Below are 17,477 nucleotides of genomic sequence, written 5' to 3' on the forward strand. Positions count from 1 at the left end.
TTGGCACTGTTTGGAGTAATTGTGAGACCGTTAATGGTTATCAGTCAAGCTAGCTACCTTTGCTATGTAATTCTCTTGCTTACTTAAGAATGACCCAGCTGTAGCTGAAAATCTTGCTGTTCATATTCATCAAAAGAAATTTTCAGACTGTTCTTCACATGATATGAGAACTAGGACTATATTTTAGAATATTGTATCTTTTTCTTCTAAACCTTTTTTTTTTCCACTGTACAGGTAACTAAGTAATTCCATCTTAGCCACTCTCTTGAACAGAATCTGAAAGATCTTTATCCCCAAAGCAAACAAAGCACACAAATAAATAAAATTTCAATCTAAGATACCTAAAATTGCTCATTTGTAAACAGACCTATTCTTTAAATACCTGCCTTTAGTAGGTAGGTACTTCCCAGTGTCACTGGAAATGTGGGTTGAAGTTCATTGTATTCTGGATATATATCTACCATCTCCACCAGTATGTAGATTTAACACAGCCAAGTGAGATGTATAAGTAAAGAGCATAAATTAGAGTGCAGTTTTGTGGAATGTTACTGTTTGGCCTGTTTAAGGTAATTATATATTACTGTGTGAATGTTTTGCAGATTAATAATCTTTGTTTCACTTTGAGACAATTTTAGGTTTTGTTGTTGTTGTTAGGCCAATAGGGACCTGTCTTAGAGATCCTTTGACATTTTTATGGGTTTGATTATCAAATTTTATCACTAGATTCTAGACCTGTTGTTCTCTGAAATACTACCATAGGCAACAGAAAACCATCATTTAATGTAGGGAAAATAGTCAAGGAAGAAAGCTTTCTGAGATGAGTGAATTTCAGCATCTACCTAAAAATGAAAGGATATGAAAACTCAGAATGAGTATCAGTTTTTCATTTTGAAGATACTTCTAGTATGTAAGATTCTGGTTTTATGTTTATTATATTTGTTTTACATCACTAAATGAATATATTCACACATGTCAGCATTTCTATTATTTTTCTCTTGATTTCAGTATCTACTGAACTTTGTTCTGTGGAAAAATTTAAAGTTCTTTTTTTAGGAAGAAAATCAAATAAATAATAAAATGAACAATGTCAGAGATGCTGCTCTTCTAGTTACACTAGATGTAACTTTCCCCCCAAGTCCAATACTTATTTTTAGTCCCTAGATTTGGCATTCCTGTACATCAAGGAAGTTACACTGCTGTACATTAAGGGAGTATTTCTTCTATTGTTTGCTGTTTTGGTAGACCACAGTAATTAAATAAGAGCCACTGCAGTCTCTTGGGGAGATAGCAATCAGATTTTTAAAAAGCTTTTGAATACAAGTATATTTGATAATGTCCTGTATATAAATAATTCATGTACTTGGTTCAGTGCTTATGCTCTTTTGAGGAAAATTTTGTTGTCTTTTAATGCTTGCTTATAGCCTGACGGAGTGGAAGAGACGTGAGAGGAGATTAAAAAGGTGCATGAAAGAGATATAAATTTATTCTTAGTTACACTAGTGACCAACAGCCCTCCCAAAAAACATGAGTTATACTTTCAATTTCTTTTTTTTACTTCTTTTTTGGGTGCATGAGGAGCTTATTAGGAAAGCACATCTTTGAGCAATCTCTGTTCCAGTGCTAAAGTCATGCCTATTTTGTGTCACAAAAATTCTCAGAGGAATACTGGGAAAGATCTTTTCATGCAGCCACAGCTTATATCTACAACATTCATCAGAACACAAAGGTAACTGGCTATACTGTTAAAAACAAAGGTATATAGAAAACTGGTGTCAATACTAGGTCTTTCTTCTTTGATTGCTCTTTAAATCCAGGATCATGCTTCTCATGCTTCTTCTGTCGGCAAAGATGTAGTCTGAAGTCTCTGTAGTAGATGCAGCTTTAAAACCGTGCTCTTTCAGAAATTTGGCACCTTTTCATTTTTCTACCTTTCAGTCTTCTCTTTGTCTGTAGTTACATCTAAAAGATGTGACTTTAAGAAAAGCAAGATTTATCAAAATGAGAAAGTGGATTTAAAATAAATGGTTTCTTCAAGACTATTTGTCGTGGTTTAACCCCAGCCAGCAACTAAGTACCACGCAGCCACTCACTCACTTCCTCCCCACCCATTGGGATGGGGGAGAGAATCGGGGGAAAAAAACCCAACCCAAAAACTCGTGGGTTGAGATAAGAACAGTTTAATAGAACAGAAAGGAAGAAAATAATAATGGTAATAATAACAATAATAAAAGAATTGGAATATACAAAACAAGTGATGCACAATGCAATTGCTCACTACTCACCAACCAATGCCCAGTTAGTTCCTGAGTAGTGATCCCCCCCCAGGCCAACTCCCCCCAGTTTATATACTGGGCATGACATCACATGGTATGGGATATCCCTTTGGCCAGTTTGGGTCAGCTGTGCCAGCTGTGTCCCCTCCCAACCTCTTGTGCCCCTCCAGCCTTCTTGTCAGCTGGGCATGAGAAGCTGAAAAATCCTTGACTTGGTCTAAACACTACTTAGCAACAACTGAAAACATCAGTGTGTTATCAACATTCTTCTCATACTAAATCCAAAACACAGCACTATACCAGCTACCAGAAGGAAAATTAACTCTATCCCAGCTGAAACCGGGACACTATTATATCATTATTTTTTGTTATTCACACTGGATCCTGCATTCTCAAGTCTGCTGTTTTACAGAGAAGAGGAAAGTGGGACTTGCAGCTTTCTGAAAGTAGGCCTCTAGCTAATTACTTCGGTAATCAATTTTCTCCCATTACCCGCATTTATATCTAGGTCTTATTTTACCATTTTATCTAAAACATGCCCTGCTGTAGGTGCAGTTCCTTTTAAAAACTATTTTCCAAAGGCTCCATGACGTCAGTTTGTCCCTTCACAGGTCACTTGAAACTTCTAGTTTGTCAGACCTCTCAGTAGATTTCTTGAACAATTTTTCTTCTGGTATAAGACAAGAATTATGAATGTCTGTCCTGACTTTCGGACAAAATGCAGTAATAGCCATCCTTGATTTTGGAATTTTCAGTGCAGTGGGTATAGTAAACGGAGCACAAGATGATAGTCGTGTTTTGTGCATCTTGTTATTGTCCTTTACACGTCTAGCAGCTAGCTTGCTTGCAGTAAATTTAACTTGTCTTTTATCCTGGTTCTGATAGTAAATCCTTACTGAAAGAGGCTGAAATGGTTTGTGTTAAATTTGATGCATACTGAAACTCCACACAGTTGTTCCTGATATAGACAGGCTGTTCCTGCAGTAGAAGGCTGTAAAGACAGGTTTCTAGTAAAATTGGTGGATCACGCTTTTCTGTTTTATTATCTTTAAATATTACTGAGGTACTCCATTAATTCCAGCTGTAAGTTTACTGTGTGGGAAGTGTAATTTTTTTTGTACATAGAGTAACTGGGGGAGGGAAAGAGAGTTTAATTTGTTATTAAAGAGACAACATAATTATATGCTTTATTATGAACAATTTTTACACAGAAATGTGAATGACTAGGGACCTCTACTGACTTGTAAACAAAATCATTGCAGTTGAGTATTTCGCAGAATTTGTCAAAAGCTAATTTTTTTTTTTTTTTTTTTTGAAGGAACTTCATGTTGGTGTTGTTTATGCCAGAACATAGTAAGCAAGGCAAATTAACTCCAGCCTTGTGTAAACTTTTAATTGGCCAACACAATGCAATTGAGTATGAATTCCAGGTGGCTTTGGAAATGAAAGAGAACTGAGCTCTCTGGCTGGAAGCTGAACGTGATGACGGCCTGGTCTATGGTAGGGAAGCTGAAAATGGAGAAGAGGCACTCCAGAGAAGACAGAAATGTGGAACAAGACGCTGGGGAATGCAGTGCTGAATCTGAGGAATGGACGAGCTCAGAAAGTGAACCTGAGCAACCATACTTCAGAAGCAGCTGTAGCAATACTCAGTGGAGAGAAAAGGAGGTTTCCACTAAACCACATCGGCCACTCTGTCGGTCCCCTTGTTTGGATCGCCCAAGTTTTTCACAGAGCAGTATCACGCAAGACTTGAAGCTAGACGAATGCAAAACAAATTTGGACAAGGAATACCAAGCTAAAATGGATTTTGCTTTAAAGCTTGGGTATGCAGGAGATCAGATCCAGGCTGTACTGAATAAATTGGGAGCAGATGCGCTCATCAATGATGTTCTGGCAGAGCTTGTGAGACTTGGCAACAAAAGTGAATCAGAGGGACAAAGCAGTGCCAGCAGTACCACCAGTACTCTGGTACCAAGAGGCCCTTGCCCAAAGGAAATAGCAAGCCCTGAATTGTCACTTGAAGATGAAGTTGTGGATAACAGTGATAACTTGAGGCCAATTGTCATTGATGGAAGCAATGTGGCTATGAGGTGGGTCTCCCTGTCACAACATTTGAAAATAATAAATCACTAAAATATTTATAAGAAAAATCAGTATTGATGGCAAAGTAATTTTAAGTCACGTAGTATATTTTACACTGACAATACATCTCTTTTTATGGACTCTTTAGTCCAGGCTTTTAATTATGCTGTTACTCCTTTATATGTAATCTGTGTTCCAATTTCCTTCTCCCCCTTTTTCAAACTAAGTTCTCCCATCAAATCTTTTGTTCTAGCAATCTAGCTGTAGTGTGCTTTTGTTTGAATGGGTTTAATTTTTTTAAGTCCTTGAACAATGTTGAAAATTATTTTTCTTTAATGTCCAGAGGCAACCAAATAGGGGAGGAAGACTTGGTTCTTTCTAAAATGACATGCAGTGTATGCTGATGATGTGCAGTGGACTTCAGGTTATTTGAGCTCCTCCTGATCAAGCCTGCTTAGAATTCAAAGCAATTTATCTGTGTCAGTAGAGGGATATGCATGAGCTAAATGTGCTGACTTGCATGGCTATGGTGCTTGTCATTTCAGATGTGTGTACACAAGTGCACTTGGCTGCTTGGGTTAACAGTAACTCGAGAGATACCTGTCCCATGCCAATTTTGAGCATGTCTATATAATACACAATTCAGCTAGCCAATGATTTGTTTGTCATTGAGAAAGTATTATTTTCTATGAGGGAGTTCTTTAAACAGTCTGTTTAATCATCAGTGATACCAAGCTTTCTTCAGGTGGTGTTTGCACAATAGATTTCCTTTAGTATCTGCTTTCTGCTCTAAAAGAATTTGTGATCTGAATTATTTTTTTTCTATGTATTAAGAAAATTCAGATTTTTATAGGTGTATTGAGTACTCTGAGTTTTGAAATACATAAACCCCCCAAATCCTACAAGAATATTTTATATACTGGATTTTCCAGTGCCAAGTTGTGGTTACATCAATCCAAAAGATGTTTCTATAAAGCAACATCACCAATGTTGGATTTAACTTTTTTCTTTCCTTTTTTTTTTTCTGTGCTTGTTGAATTTGTAGTCTCTGTACTGCTTGAGTTACTGCTGAGCATAATGTGGCAGCAACTGGAGAAAAGTGTACGTGTACTCTTTACTGTTGCATAGCTTAGAACTGATGCTCTATTTATGTATAGAATCATAGAATATCTCAGGTTGGAAGGGACCCATAAGGATCATCGATTCCAACTCGTAACAAAATGCATATGCATCTGAAATGTACAAAAATCTAAAGAAAAAATGCTTTAGCAACATTGCAGCTTCTGTATTCATTATTTAAGTTGCAAGAATTTGGACCACGCTAGTGATCCGTAGGCCTTACTCATACAGATGGTACTAGATCTGTCTACCTTTGGTCTGTTTCAGTGTTACTTTATTTAACATTTTGAGCCAGGAAGAGCATGCATCTTGCTATGGTCCAGTAATCTGTGATGTTGTTCTATAATAATAATAATAACAACAACATTGAAGTAAAATTTTGAATGATAATCTATAGAATAATGCTGAAGACAATTTTAATAAGATGCAAATCTCTTAATTGTGCATCATCTGCTCTACAGACTGAGAATATCTGAAAAGTGCAAGGGTTATACACTTCTCATGCTTAAAAATACTGCAATTATTGATAATGCAAATGGAGGCCTTGCCTTTATGGTAAAGTGTGTCTGTTGTAACTGAAAGGTGGCTTTATATGGAAAATGGAACCATTTCCATTTTCAGTATTGAAATTTTCTTGAAGTAAACAGTTTTGGGGGATGCTACACAGAACTAACAGCTTGGAACAGCATGGTGCAGCAGCTGGATGCCACTTTGTACAGTCAAATGCTGGCTGCTTCAAGTAGTGGGAGGAGTACCTAGCATTATATAGCACCACAAAGCCTCCTTAATTACAGCCAACTGTGTGGACTGCCAACACGCTTCAGGGCTGCTATAGCAGTTCTCTCCTGTGTCTTCTGCTCAGCACTGCTACCTAGGCCCCTTGTGTTTTTTTTCTAATAGGGAGCATCATTGGTGCGCATGGCCTCCCCTGCCCTTACAGTGTTCTGTAACCCTCCCTGACCTGGCCGCTCAACCACTTTTTTGTGGTGAGGATCTCGTTCCTCAATACGGCATCACTGATGTGATTCAGTTAGCACCTTTTGCAACAGATGGAACGATTTGAAGAAATTAATTAATTTTCTTCACAAATTAATATATAAGTCTCTTCAGAAATAATGACTGGTAGGTGCCAAACTAACTGGGCAGCATCACTCCTCCTATCACAACTGATGAAAAATTGCAGCTATGTTGAGAAAGGGGGAAAAAAGATTGAATTAATACATTTTGAAGAGTGTGCATCAAGGAGCATAGTGCTGGCTTACTAGTCTACCCTTTTCAGATGCAATTTTGGAAGTAGTTCACTTTGCTAGCCAAACTCTGCAAGTGTGTAACAAAGAGCGTTGTTGTTGTTTGGTGGGGTTTTGTGTTTGGTTTTGGGGTTGGTTTTGGTTTTTGTTTTTGTTTTTTTTAGTAAAAAGAGCAGATCAATTTTTTTTTCTCAAGTAGTTACAATATTAATGGAAAAGAACCAGAACCCTTAGTTTTTATTATTCAATTATGCGGTGTAGCAGTAATATATGCACTCTGTTTTTCAGACAAAGAAAATGTCAGCTTGAATCTAAATATGAAATTCAACCATAATGCAAAGATCTGTGTGTCTCTTACCTGTGTAACTACTAAGGATATTATAATTAAATAATAATTAAATGTCGTCATCTTCTCTTATATATGTGCTTATGTATTATTCAGGCATTCCTAAACTATTTCCTGAGAGGATTTAAAACCTGATTCTTTAGTTCAGTCTACATTTAGCAAACCAAGATAGGTGTACCCATGAGGTAGACTGAAAAAGATTCATAATTAAGATTCTCCTTAGTTTCTATCAAACCTTTGAAGAATTTCTTTTTTCCTTTGCAGAAACTTCTTACGCCATTCTAAAAATTAAATCCCTTTATCTGAATAGTGTGCTGTTTTAGAGACTCCTGTGTGTTTCAGAAAAACAAATTGGGGGGGTGTGGGGTGTGCTTAAACAACTTTGAGAGAGTTATTTCTTTCCCTTAAAGAGAAAAAGTCCTAGTAAAAAATGCAGAACACTTAATATTAATGTACTTTTTTAATCTAGATGTTTAAAAGCACCTATCACCCATGACAGCCAGCATTGTTAGTTCATTCCTTTTTTGTTATTGATAACTTTTTATGGTACTATTTAAGGTAAGCTCAATTTGTGGGGAAAGTGATATTTTTCATTAGCTCAGCTAATAAAAAGCAGAAAAACTTCATGCTTATTTGTCTTTGCTTTTGGGATAGTGAAATTTCACCATTTCTAGAGTTTTAAGTAGCAGTGTTGCTGTAATCTGATGGCTGGATAGCTCTGGACAATTGTCTTTTTTCCAGTTATGTAAGCTGGTCTAATAAAAAGGTTTACCTATCTTTACAGACTTTGTTTCCCTTGTATCCTTAGACCATGGTAGCTTTAGAAGAAAAAAAACAAACCCCAAACCAAACACACCGTAACAACAAAAAACAAAACCAAATGTAACTTTTGTCCTTGCTGTTTCTAAAACTTTTGCATGTCCTTCAGCCATGGGAATAAAGAAGGATTTTCCTGTCGGGGAATTCAGCTAGCTGTTGATTGGTTTCTGGAAAAAGGACATAAAGATATCACTGTGTTTGTACCTGCATGGAGAAAAGAACAGTCCCGACCTGATGCACCAATTACAGGTAACAGATCAAGATTTTCTTTGACCCCTTGGTTAAAAAGAAGAAAAAAGAATTGCATTAAAACACAACCATGTTATCTTTCTGATGGGTACTACGTACTGGGCTGTGGATGTGGTGTTGCACGATGATGTTGCACTCAACTGTTCATTTGGAAACGCAATGATTTCACTGGTGAGGAAACAAACATTTAAGTATCTGCACCTGTAAACAATGCTGGTTTTTTGTAACATTACTGGATCATTGCAACACTTTTGAGAAGTAGTAGTCATAATTTTCCCATTAGCAATCATTGTTAAGCATAGAGGACCTGATTCTTAGTTGCTGGGTGAGTATAAAATAAGTATTATCAGGCCAGGGACTCATTTAGTAGGATTATCTTGAACACTGAAGAGGCAGCATGTGCTTTGACCCATAGAAGGTGCTTATGTTTTACTCCAGGCTAACAGGAAGGATATTGCAATACAGTAACAACTGAGTTCTTCACATGTTCAGGAAGATTGAGTAAAGGTATACAGTTGTTTACAGAGGAGTAGAGTGGTTGTGAAGCTTAAATATTGAATATTTACCCAGTGCTTTGAAACCTCAGAAATCAAATGGCACTCTGCATCTAGGTATTTTTTTATGATAAGGGGGACCGTATATGAACATAATTACAAAATACTTTGTCAGATAAGAGGGCAAGAAGTTTCATATTTCAAAGGCTGCATTTCTTTCTTTTAAAACTTTTTAAAAGCTGCTTAACTAAAATTATTTTACAGATCAAGAAATCTTACGGAAATTGGAGAAAGAGAAAATTCTTGTTTTCACCCCATCTCGAAGAGTTCAGGGAAGAAGAGTAGTTTGCTATGATGATCGATTCATAGTAAAACTTGCTTTCGACTCAGATGGCATCATTGTATCAAATGACAACTATCGGGATCTTCAAAATGAAAAACCAGAATGGAAGAAGTTCATAGAGGAGCGGCTGCTAATGTATTCTTTTGTGAATGACAAGTATGTTTTTTTCTTCAAAAGTAAGGGAATTTGGTAATTCAGAATCCTCAGTAAAAACTGAAATTCACATTTAATTTCTTTCCCCTTAGATTTATGCCTCCTGATGATCCTTTAGGACGCCATGGTCCAAGCCTTGAAAATTTCTTAAGGAAAAGGCCAGTTATTCCTGAACATAAGAAACAACCGTGTCCTTATGGTAAGTGCCTAAGTCAGATTGATTTGTTGTCTTCAAAGGTAGGTGAAGCAAGCAATTAATTAACATCTTGTCATTACTGAAAAAAAAAAAGTGTCATTTTTTGTGTTGCCAGCCAAGCACTACATCCATTTTTATACCCTTCATACACATATTAATAGACACAATGTAGCAGAAAATTAAGGATTACCAGATATGTGGATAACACAGCTTTTTGCTATTTTCTTCTGGTTTTTATTCAAGGAAGGAGATTCATAACTATACAAACTGTGTTAGACCAGTTTTGTTTTATATAGCATTGAGTATGTTTGTTGTCAGTATTGAAATCATGAGCCAGTAGGAAGAAAAGTGATGTGTCTTGCCCTTGGTGCAGTGATATAAGTGGATACAGGTCACAGAGTCTATGACTGCCTGTATATACAATATATATGAGTATTCCTCAGGGGGTTAATCTAGAAATATTACTATCGAGAAGTGGTGGAAGATATAAAGAAAAAAGATAGCAGCTAGTGGTATTGATTAGTTTTTGCTTTATTTAACCTGAAAACACTTTTCTTCCAGGTAAAAAGTGCACCTATGGGCACAAATGTAAATATTACCACCCAGAACGGGCAAACCAGCCTCAAAGGTCAGTAGCGGATGAGCTTCGAATAAGTGCCAAATTATCTGCTGTGAAAACTATGAGTGAGGGAGCCTTGGCCAAATGTGGCACAGGGTCATCCAGCTCCAAAGGAGAAATCAGTTCTGAAGTGAAACGCATTGCCCCAAAACGTCAGTCAGATCCAAGCATTAGATCAGTAGCTGTGGAGCCTGAGGAAAAGTTATCAGTAGCCCGGAAGTCTGAGGCCAGCTCTGTCCCGTCTCTGGTTTCTGCATTAAGTGTACCAACGCTCCCTCCACCAAAAAGCCATGCAGCTGGTGCATTAAATACTCGTTCTGCAAGCAGTCCGGTGCCAGGTTCCTCACAGTTCATGCATCAGAAATCCTCACTGGAACATATGTCCAGTGTGCAATATCCTCCTATACTAGTCACCAATAGCCATGGCACCTCAGTTAGCTATACTGACCAGTATCCCAAATATGAATCATTGGGGGACCATGGCTATTACTCCTTACTCAGTGATTTCTCCAACTTGAGCATAAGTAGTATCCGTAACACAGATTATTACGGGGCTGATATGGACCAGGGGATGTATTCTAGAAACTCAAGCCCCTGTCCTGACAATTGCTTAAGCCATACAAGTAATGATTCTTATTCCTCTTACAATGACTTGTATCTGGGTGTAGCAGATGCCAGTCCAGAAGACAATGTGAAGATCCACAGACTGCCATCGCAAAATCGACTTCAGCCTTTTTCCCATGGTTACCATGAAGCCTTAAATAGAGTTCAGAGTTATGGAACTGAAGAGCCTAAGCAATCCCTTCGCAAACAGTCAGTTTCCCACTTAGGCCTACATGCCCAGCATCCAGTTGTTGGAGCACGGTCCAGTTGTCCAGGCGAATACTCTGTGCCTCAAAATGTTCATCCATCAACTGCACAACCAAGCCGTGCCTTGGTCATGACGCGAATGGACAGTGTTTCTGACTCACGGCTTTATGAAAGTAACCCTACAAGGCAGAGAAGACCACCTCTCTGTCGAGAGCAGCATGCTAGTTGGGATCCATTACCATGTGCATCAGACTCTTACACTTACCACTCGTATCCACTGAGTAACAACCTCATGCAGCCATGTTATGAACCTGTAATGGTAAGAAGTATGCCTGAGAAGATGGAGCAACTCTGGAGAAATCCCTGGATTGGGATATGTGGTGAGCCACGGGAACCTCATATCATCCCAGAACATCAGTATCAAACATACAAGAACCTCTGCAATATTTTCCCTCCAAGCATTGTCCTTTCTGTGATGGAAAAGAATCCCCACATGACAGATGCACAACAGTTGGCAGCTATGATTGTTGCCAAATTAAGAACAGGGCGTTAAAGCATTACAGCTTCTTTTGGATAAATGAAACTATACAGCCTATAGGACCTGGAGGAAAACTTAAATGATGAAGGAAGGGGCCAATCTATTGTAAATATTTTCTACTAAGATAGTATAAAATTCTGTACACAGTAGCAATCATACATATGCTGAGGCACTATATAAGAGTTGATTGTATTGTAAATTTTAAGATTTTAAATATAGGGATTTTTTAATAGTATTTTATAGGAAATGCATACCTTGCTGCATGGATAGCTCATTAAGAACTACAATGTCACGTTCAGTGTCTCAAAGCTGTTACTACAAAATTACTGTTAGCAATTATATTGCATGTATTAGTGTACACTTTCAATTTGCTTATAAATATCTAATCGGCCTTTAAAAGTATGCTCTATACACGCCCAGATGACTTTTAGGGTTTCAGCTTTGTCATTTGACACTGCTTACTGGCATATTAAATATTGACGAAAAAGTAAACTTGACAAAAGTTAAAGCACTCAATTTGTAAAAGAAAAAACTGATTTCAGCTTTTGAATGTCAATATTGTTGTTGGTACTTAAATTTCAAAACTGTTCCCCAATAGGTTGAGTATCTATTATATTGTCCAATACATTGGCTCAATCCAACAGAAGCCAAATACTTTATTAAATTAGGACCAAAACATTAAGGAGTGTGAAGGTGTGAGTGCCATTCAATAAACTAAAAGAAGTTTAACTGTAGCTTCTCTCTTCAGAATTGCCCCTCAACTGTGCAGTAAGCACAGATGACCCAGTCAGCCCAGATGACTAGACAAGCTGACTGTAAATTGTCAGTTTTATGTAAATTGGATTACTCAACCTGAAGCAGTGGAAACTGGGCATTAACATGGAAGCTCATCAATAACTACAGCCCTTCCTCTGGGGCAAGGATGGTGTTTAAGTGAGGCTAACAGTCAGAATGGCTGTACAAGATCAACTTGAGAAGGGGGGGGGGAAATGCCTCTTGAAAAGAGATGCTACAGTTTGGGTTTGTGGCAAAGCTGGCCTGGTTGGTTTTGCTCTTCAGATCCACGCAAAGGTGTGCATTTGCCTCATGAAGGCTTTTAGAGTTCCTGTTTCAACAGGTGAGATAATTTTGTGTGGCATTGTTTGCGCAACTGGTATCTTGCTCAGGGTGGGAACCTTTGTAGCTAAATGTCTCCAAAAGAGGCGTTTATTGTTTTTTAAGCTGCACTGACTGGACGCCCTTTTTTGAATCCATTGTATATTTCAGCATTTCAAACCATTACTAACTCGATATGTCTCGAGCTAGGACTTGTTGACTTCTACTGTAGTTTTTTTCATGAAAGTTGAGAAGGCCTGGTTTATGGCCTTTTGTTTCTTCATGAGAAGGTGTGACACTGCCTAAATGTTTCTTACTGTGAAACACACGGAACGTGAGGCTGCAGTCAGGGTTGTTTCTGGTGTTTTGATAATGGCTTGCATGCTGCTTTCTAGTTATCTGTTTGTCTGAGGAACAAAGTTATATAATTTCCTCCACTTGTGTTACTGTAATGGTTGGTTTGATTCAAAATATCTTGTGGGCTCTCTATCATGTGTAAAATATGTTCCTGTCATATATTAAAAAGAACCCCAAACCAATAACAAACTACAATTACAGGTGCAACTACAGTTAATTTACTGATATTTGATAACCGTATCATTTCACACAGGATGAATATTCTTGTGTTGGTACAGGTAACGTATATAATGACCATGTCATTATGTATTTAAAATGAATTAACTTGAAGGTAATTCTGTATTTACACTTGGTGTTTGAAAATAACTTAAGTTTTAATTAGTTGGTTATCATCTCTGTTAATGGGAAAAAAATAAAACTTCAGATATTTTTAATAGTTGGGGAAAACAGATTTAACTCTTGACCAGTTTTCAAAAACATTTCTTACTAACCAGCATTTTATATTTTTAATTTGCGATTAATTCTTATTCTCTTCTCTTGCATGGTATAAGCAGCTGAGAGCAATGCCTCAAATAACCAGAAATGACCTTTTGTTTGTTGATACAAATTGTATCTCTTTTTCTTGATTGTATAAAAACTGTGTATAAAAAAAAAATAATCTCTAGATTAACTTCAGTATTACATTTTCACCACAATGTTTGTGACACCATGTGTCACAGGGAAGTAGCCCATGAGTAATTATGGATCTTTTTTATTTAAAATGGGCACTTGTAGTTTATAGACAAACAAGGACAACTTTTCAGAACCAGTTTATTATGTGCACAGATACTGTGTGTACACCTCAAAGCATTACATAGTTATCTTTAGTCTATTTATTAAGCAGATACATTCTTGCACTAAACTTTATGTAAAAATGTTGCTGTTAACTCATCTGCATGTGTTTAAAATGTAACAATATAATTGCTATAGACCCTGCTTTATTCGTAACGGATTAATTTATAAATTATTTAGGTATAAAATGAAGTTTATTGTGCACTCATGTTTCCACCTTGCACGGAATTAAATATTCGTATGTAGAAAAATGTTTGTTCCCTTTTTCTCCAATTATAAAGATAAGCTATTTTAAGAGAGGTTTAGTAGGTGTTTTTGATGTTTTCTAACATGGAAAACTGAGCAGAAATTTCTGTATGAAGTGCGAGGTGGTTTATGGAGATAGTCATTTTTGTAGGATTTGTCTAGTCATTTTAATTTTCACTAACTTTTGTCTTGCTGATAAGAGTAATTCCTTTTTCAACAATGGGAATGCTATGCCAATACAAACCCAGCATACTATTTCCCTAAGGCACTTTGAAGGCAAATTGTCTTTTTCTAAGAAGCTATTAGCATCTATCATGCATAGAGTTACAGAATGGGCAGTGTGGCCTTGTGGAAATAATTTGCAAATTTTGTGCTTGATTAGCCCTCCTTAGAGGTAACAAAACTTTTGTATGTGATGTAGTCTTTCCTAATCAACTACTATAAGTGATAATTCAGTCATCCACATCTGTTTTCAGATATGTTTACAAGCCAATTCAAAACACTGACACATTCATTAATCTTCAGCGCATAAGCTTAGATTTCTTCTTACATGGAAGAGTTGATCTTACTAACACCTGATCATAACTGTCTATATTGTAAATATAAGACTTTGTATAAATGCTCTTTTTGAGAGCATGGTATTTAAATGTTTTTAAAACTGTAAGAGAACAGTTCTAGAAACTATATTTTAATAAAATCCATGAAATTACAATTCTAGATGAGAGGAAAAAAAAAAAGTGGGAAGGTAAAATCCTGGCCTACTGCAATCAGCAAGAGCTAAGCAGTAGACTTCAGTGCTTTGCTGGGGCTAGAGTGTTTTCTGGGAGTTCTGATTTACTGATCTTTCATCTTTAGCTATATTACTTTCACATAATTTGTCACTTAAAAGTGTATAACCTTAAATTCATGAATCAAAAATCGAATGCTTTATGGGATGTCAGTCCAGTTTAAGTTATTTAATGGGGTTTTTTGTAAGAATTACATGTCAGTAATATATATTAAATTGTACATATAGATGATTTCACTACTGTTAGTCCTGTTGTTGTTGTATTGAGCTGCAGTAGTTGGCTTTATTCATTTGTAGAATTAAACATTATTGTTTGTTGTAAAATTTTATAAATCTCTTTGGGTTTTTTTGGTTGACCCAAATATAATGTAAGTCTTAATGACAAAATGAGTGAAAATGGATGTTAAACCAGTATGTGGTATTCGTAAATCTCTGTAGTAATAAGTGTGCACTGCTCTAGTTGCTGCCGCATGTAATTCATTCACTAGCATGAGTCTGTTTAGCTTTTGTAAAAATACTTTAATTGTAAACTTAAAAATGGAAGGTGTGGGTATGGTTGCTCAGAACAAGCAGAAGGATCCTCATTAAAAAAAAACAAACAAAACCGAAACATCTATCTGGGCGAGTTCTCCCCTACGTACTTTTAATGCCAGTTTGCCTCAGATTGTGAATTTTGGCATTTTGAAATTCTTAATGATAAAAGTCAGAACACACCAAGAATCTGTCCAAATAATTCAGTTAAAAAATACTTGGTGACATGCATGTATACCTGTGTTGTATACCAAACCACAAACAGGAACATTTCAAGGGACATATTTAGACTATAGCAATTCTTAAAACTCCATGCTAAAGAGAAGGACCATGCATCATTTCTGTGAGACTTTGCTCCACAGAGTTGAGATATTACTTTATCTTGACTAGCCAAAAGTTTACCTGAAGCATTAGTACCAGAGGACTCACAATAGTCAGATCATTAGATCTGTCACTATTATTTCCATGGAGAGTGTTCAGCTTTAATATTCCTCTTACGTACCCATAGCTTGTCTGTGTGACACAGCCCTTATTAACTGTATTTCTTGCAGTATTTCAACTGGAAAAATACAAGTGCACCGTCACTTCAATTCTTCTCATGCCAGTGTTTGGTTAGCCTTTGAAGAGCCATTAGACAATACTGATGATTTTTACTGTGGTATTTAAAGTTTGTAAATGTATTAGAAGACTTGAGAGAAGAATCTAAAAGAAATATAGGCTATTACCTGTTCCCCCCCGCTCTGTGTAAAAGGTTTGCACAATTATTTAATAATATGAAACATGTTATACTTTATATATATATATATATAAATTTGCTTATTTAATAAAACTGAGAGCCATTGGATTATTTGTATCTAGCTTTTTATTTTGTAACCCTCTTTAGATGAGAGCCCCCAAAAGCTGTTTTGTCCAAAACAAGTGTTGTAGTCCAAATTATTTTTCAGTATTTTTAGTTGACTTACTGAAAAATACCCAGATTCTGAAATCATAACATAATGCTCAAATGTTCCATCTGTGCTTAAATCTGTGAAGGAATAGGACAAGAATTTTACATTTCTTTAAAAAGCAGAGAAGAAAGTACTACTTAGGTCCCACTGTCTTGTCAGAATAACATCCCTTGTCCATCTCTGTATTACACAGATTTAAAGATCATCTCAGTCTGAAGTTGCCTGAACTTCTCACTATTACCATGTTTGTTCTCACAATGGCCAGGAACCAGGGGATTCAAAAGACACCACACAACCAATCAAAACCAATAAAATACATGTATTACAAAGTTGCTTTTTCCTAATCCCAGGCCCTTTATGCTTAATTTACATCCTCAAGTATATCACTCCTGAAAACAAGTAGTAATTAGATTTCATGGGATATTCGTACTGTTCCAGTTTTTGCCCCAAAACTGTGACCCCTGGGTCGTGCTGAAGTCCTTGTCAGAGTATCTGCCTTTGGGAATGAGAGAACAGCATACTGAAGACTTGAATAGCCAGCAACAAATTATCCTAATAAGGTTCCACTACTCTGTCCAATTACTTACATTGGAAAGAAATTCAAAAGGTGGAAAAAGCCAGGAAAAAGGGCTCACAGGCCACAAAAACAGTGGACCCAGGCCTTAACTTCCTCAGCAATTCCTCTCTGCATGATTTATTCCATATATATTTATTCCATATAGTCCCAGCTTCTATCTCCAATCCTTTCTATAGCTTCCCTTTAGAGATGGGTTTTTTTGGACAGTGAAAATCTGTCTGGAGAGATTCATTTACAGGGAGAAAGCAGTCTCAAGAAGGCCTGCCCAATGCAAAGGAAAAATCAGGTAATCTAGAAATACAGCACATTGCCCTTCCTATCCCCACTCAGAATGTGCTTCTAGCAAAGAAAGTAATTAGCATGTTGAAAACACATTTTACCAAGTAAACTTTTACCAAAGGGGAAAAAAATTACATGTAGCACAGTATTTTGCTAGTATTGCCCTTTCCTTTTTAAACTGTTATGTTTGCATAACTCAGAAGTACCCAATACAGTAACTGTTTTCTTACTTGCTCTTCAAGTCATTTGAACTGGCTGGATTTAAAGGTTAAGATTATCTATGCATTTATTTTGTATTATTCATAGTAACATTGTCATTTTGCAGGTACTTGGGAAAGTAGCTACAAAATTGTTCCTGTGAATTAATCAGATCAAAAAACCACAAAGTTTCATAATCCTGAACAAGGTGATACATAATTGTCTAGGTTTTACACTTCTGTTTTTTAATAGAAGCCCTTTCTTCACTTTTTAAAACCCAAAACATTTGTTTCTTTTCTCCAGCCATTCTTCCCCCCGCCTTTGTTTCAAGCCTGCTT

The 17,477-nt window shown here is 36.6% G+C and overlaps 2 protein-coding genes across 2 annotated transcripts in view; one reads left to right on the forward strand and one right to left on the reverse strand.

Moving 5' to 3' along the window:
• Positions 1–1,099: 1,099 nt before the first annotated feature.
• The window catches only part of LAS1L (LAS1-like (S. cerevisiae)), a 56,162-nt gene continuing 39,784 nt past the window's right edge, over positions 1,100–17,477 (reverse strand). Inside the window, exon 13 of the mRNA XM_010572345.1 lies at positions 1,100–1,972. Within this exon, the coding sequence (XP_010570647.1) occupies positions 1,960–1,972 (13 nt within the window). The 3' untranslated portion in view covers positions 1,100–1,959. The remainder of the gene's footprint in view (positions 1,973–17,477) is intronic.
• Positions 2,593–17,431, forward strand: ZC3H12B (zinc finger CCCH-type containing 12B). Its single transcript, XM_010572347.1, has 5 exons — positions 2,593–4,366; positions 7,999–8,138; positions 8,897–9,131; positions 9,221–9,327; positions 9,886–17,431. The coding sequence occupies exons 1-5, from the start codon at positions 3,756–3,758 to the stop codon at positions 11,304–11,306; spliced, it is 2,514 nt and encodes an 837-aa protein (XP_010570649.1). The 5' UTR covers positions 2,593–3,755; the 3' UTR covers positions 11,307–17,431.

The sequence above is a fragment of the Haliaeetus leucocephalus genome, unplaced genomic scaffold, assembly GCF_000737465.1.
Source record: "Haliaeetus leucocephalus isolate CR32 unplaced genomic scaffold, Haliaeetus_leucocephalus-4.0 Scaffold340, whole genome shotgun sequence".
Classification (NCBI taxonomy): domain Eukaryota; kingdom Metazoa; phylum Chordata; class Aves; order Accipitriformes; family Accipitridae; genus Haliaeetus; species Haliaeetus leucocephalus.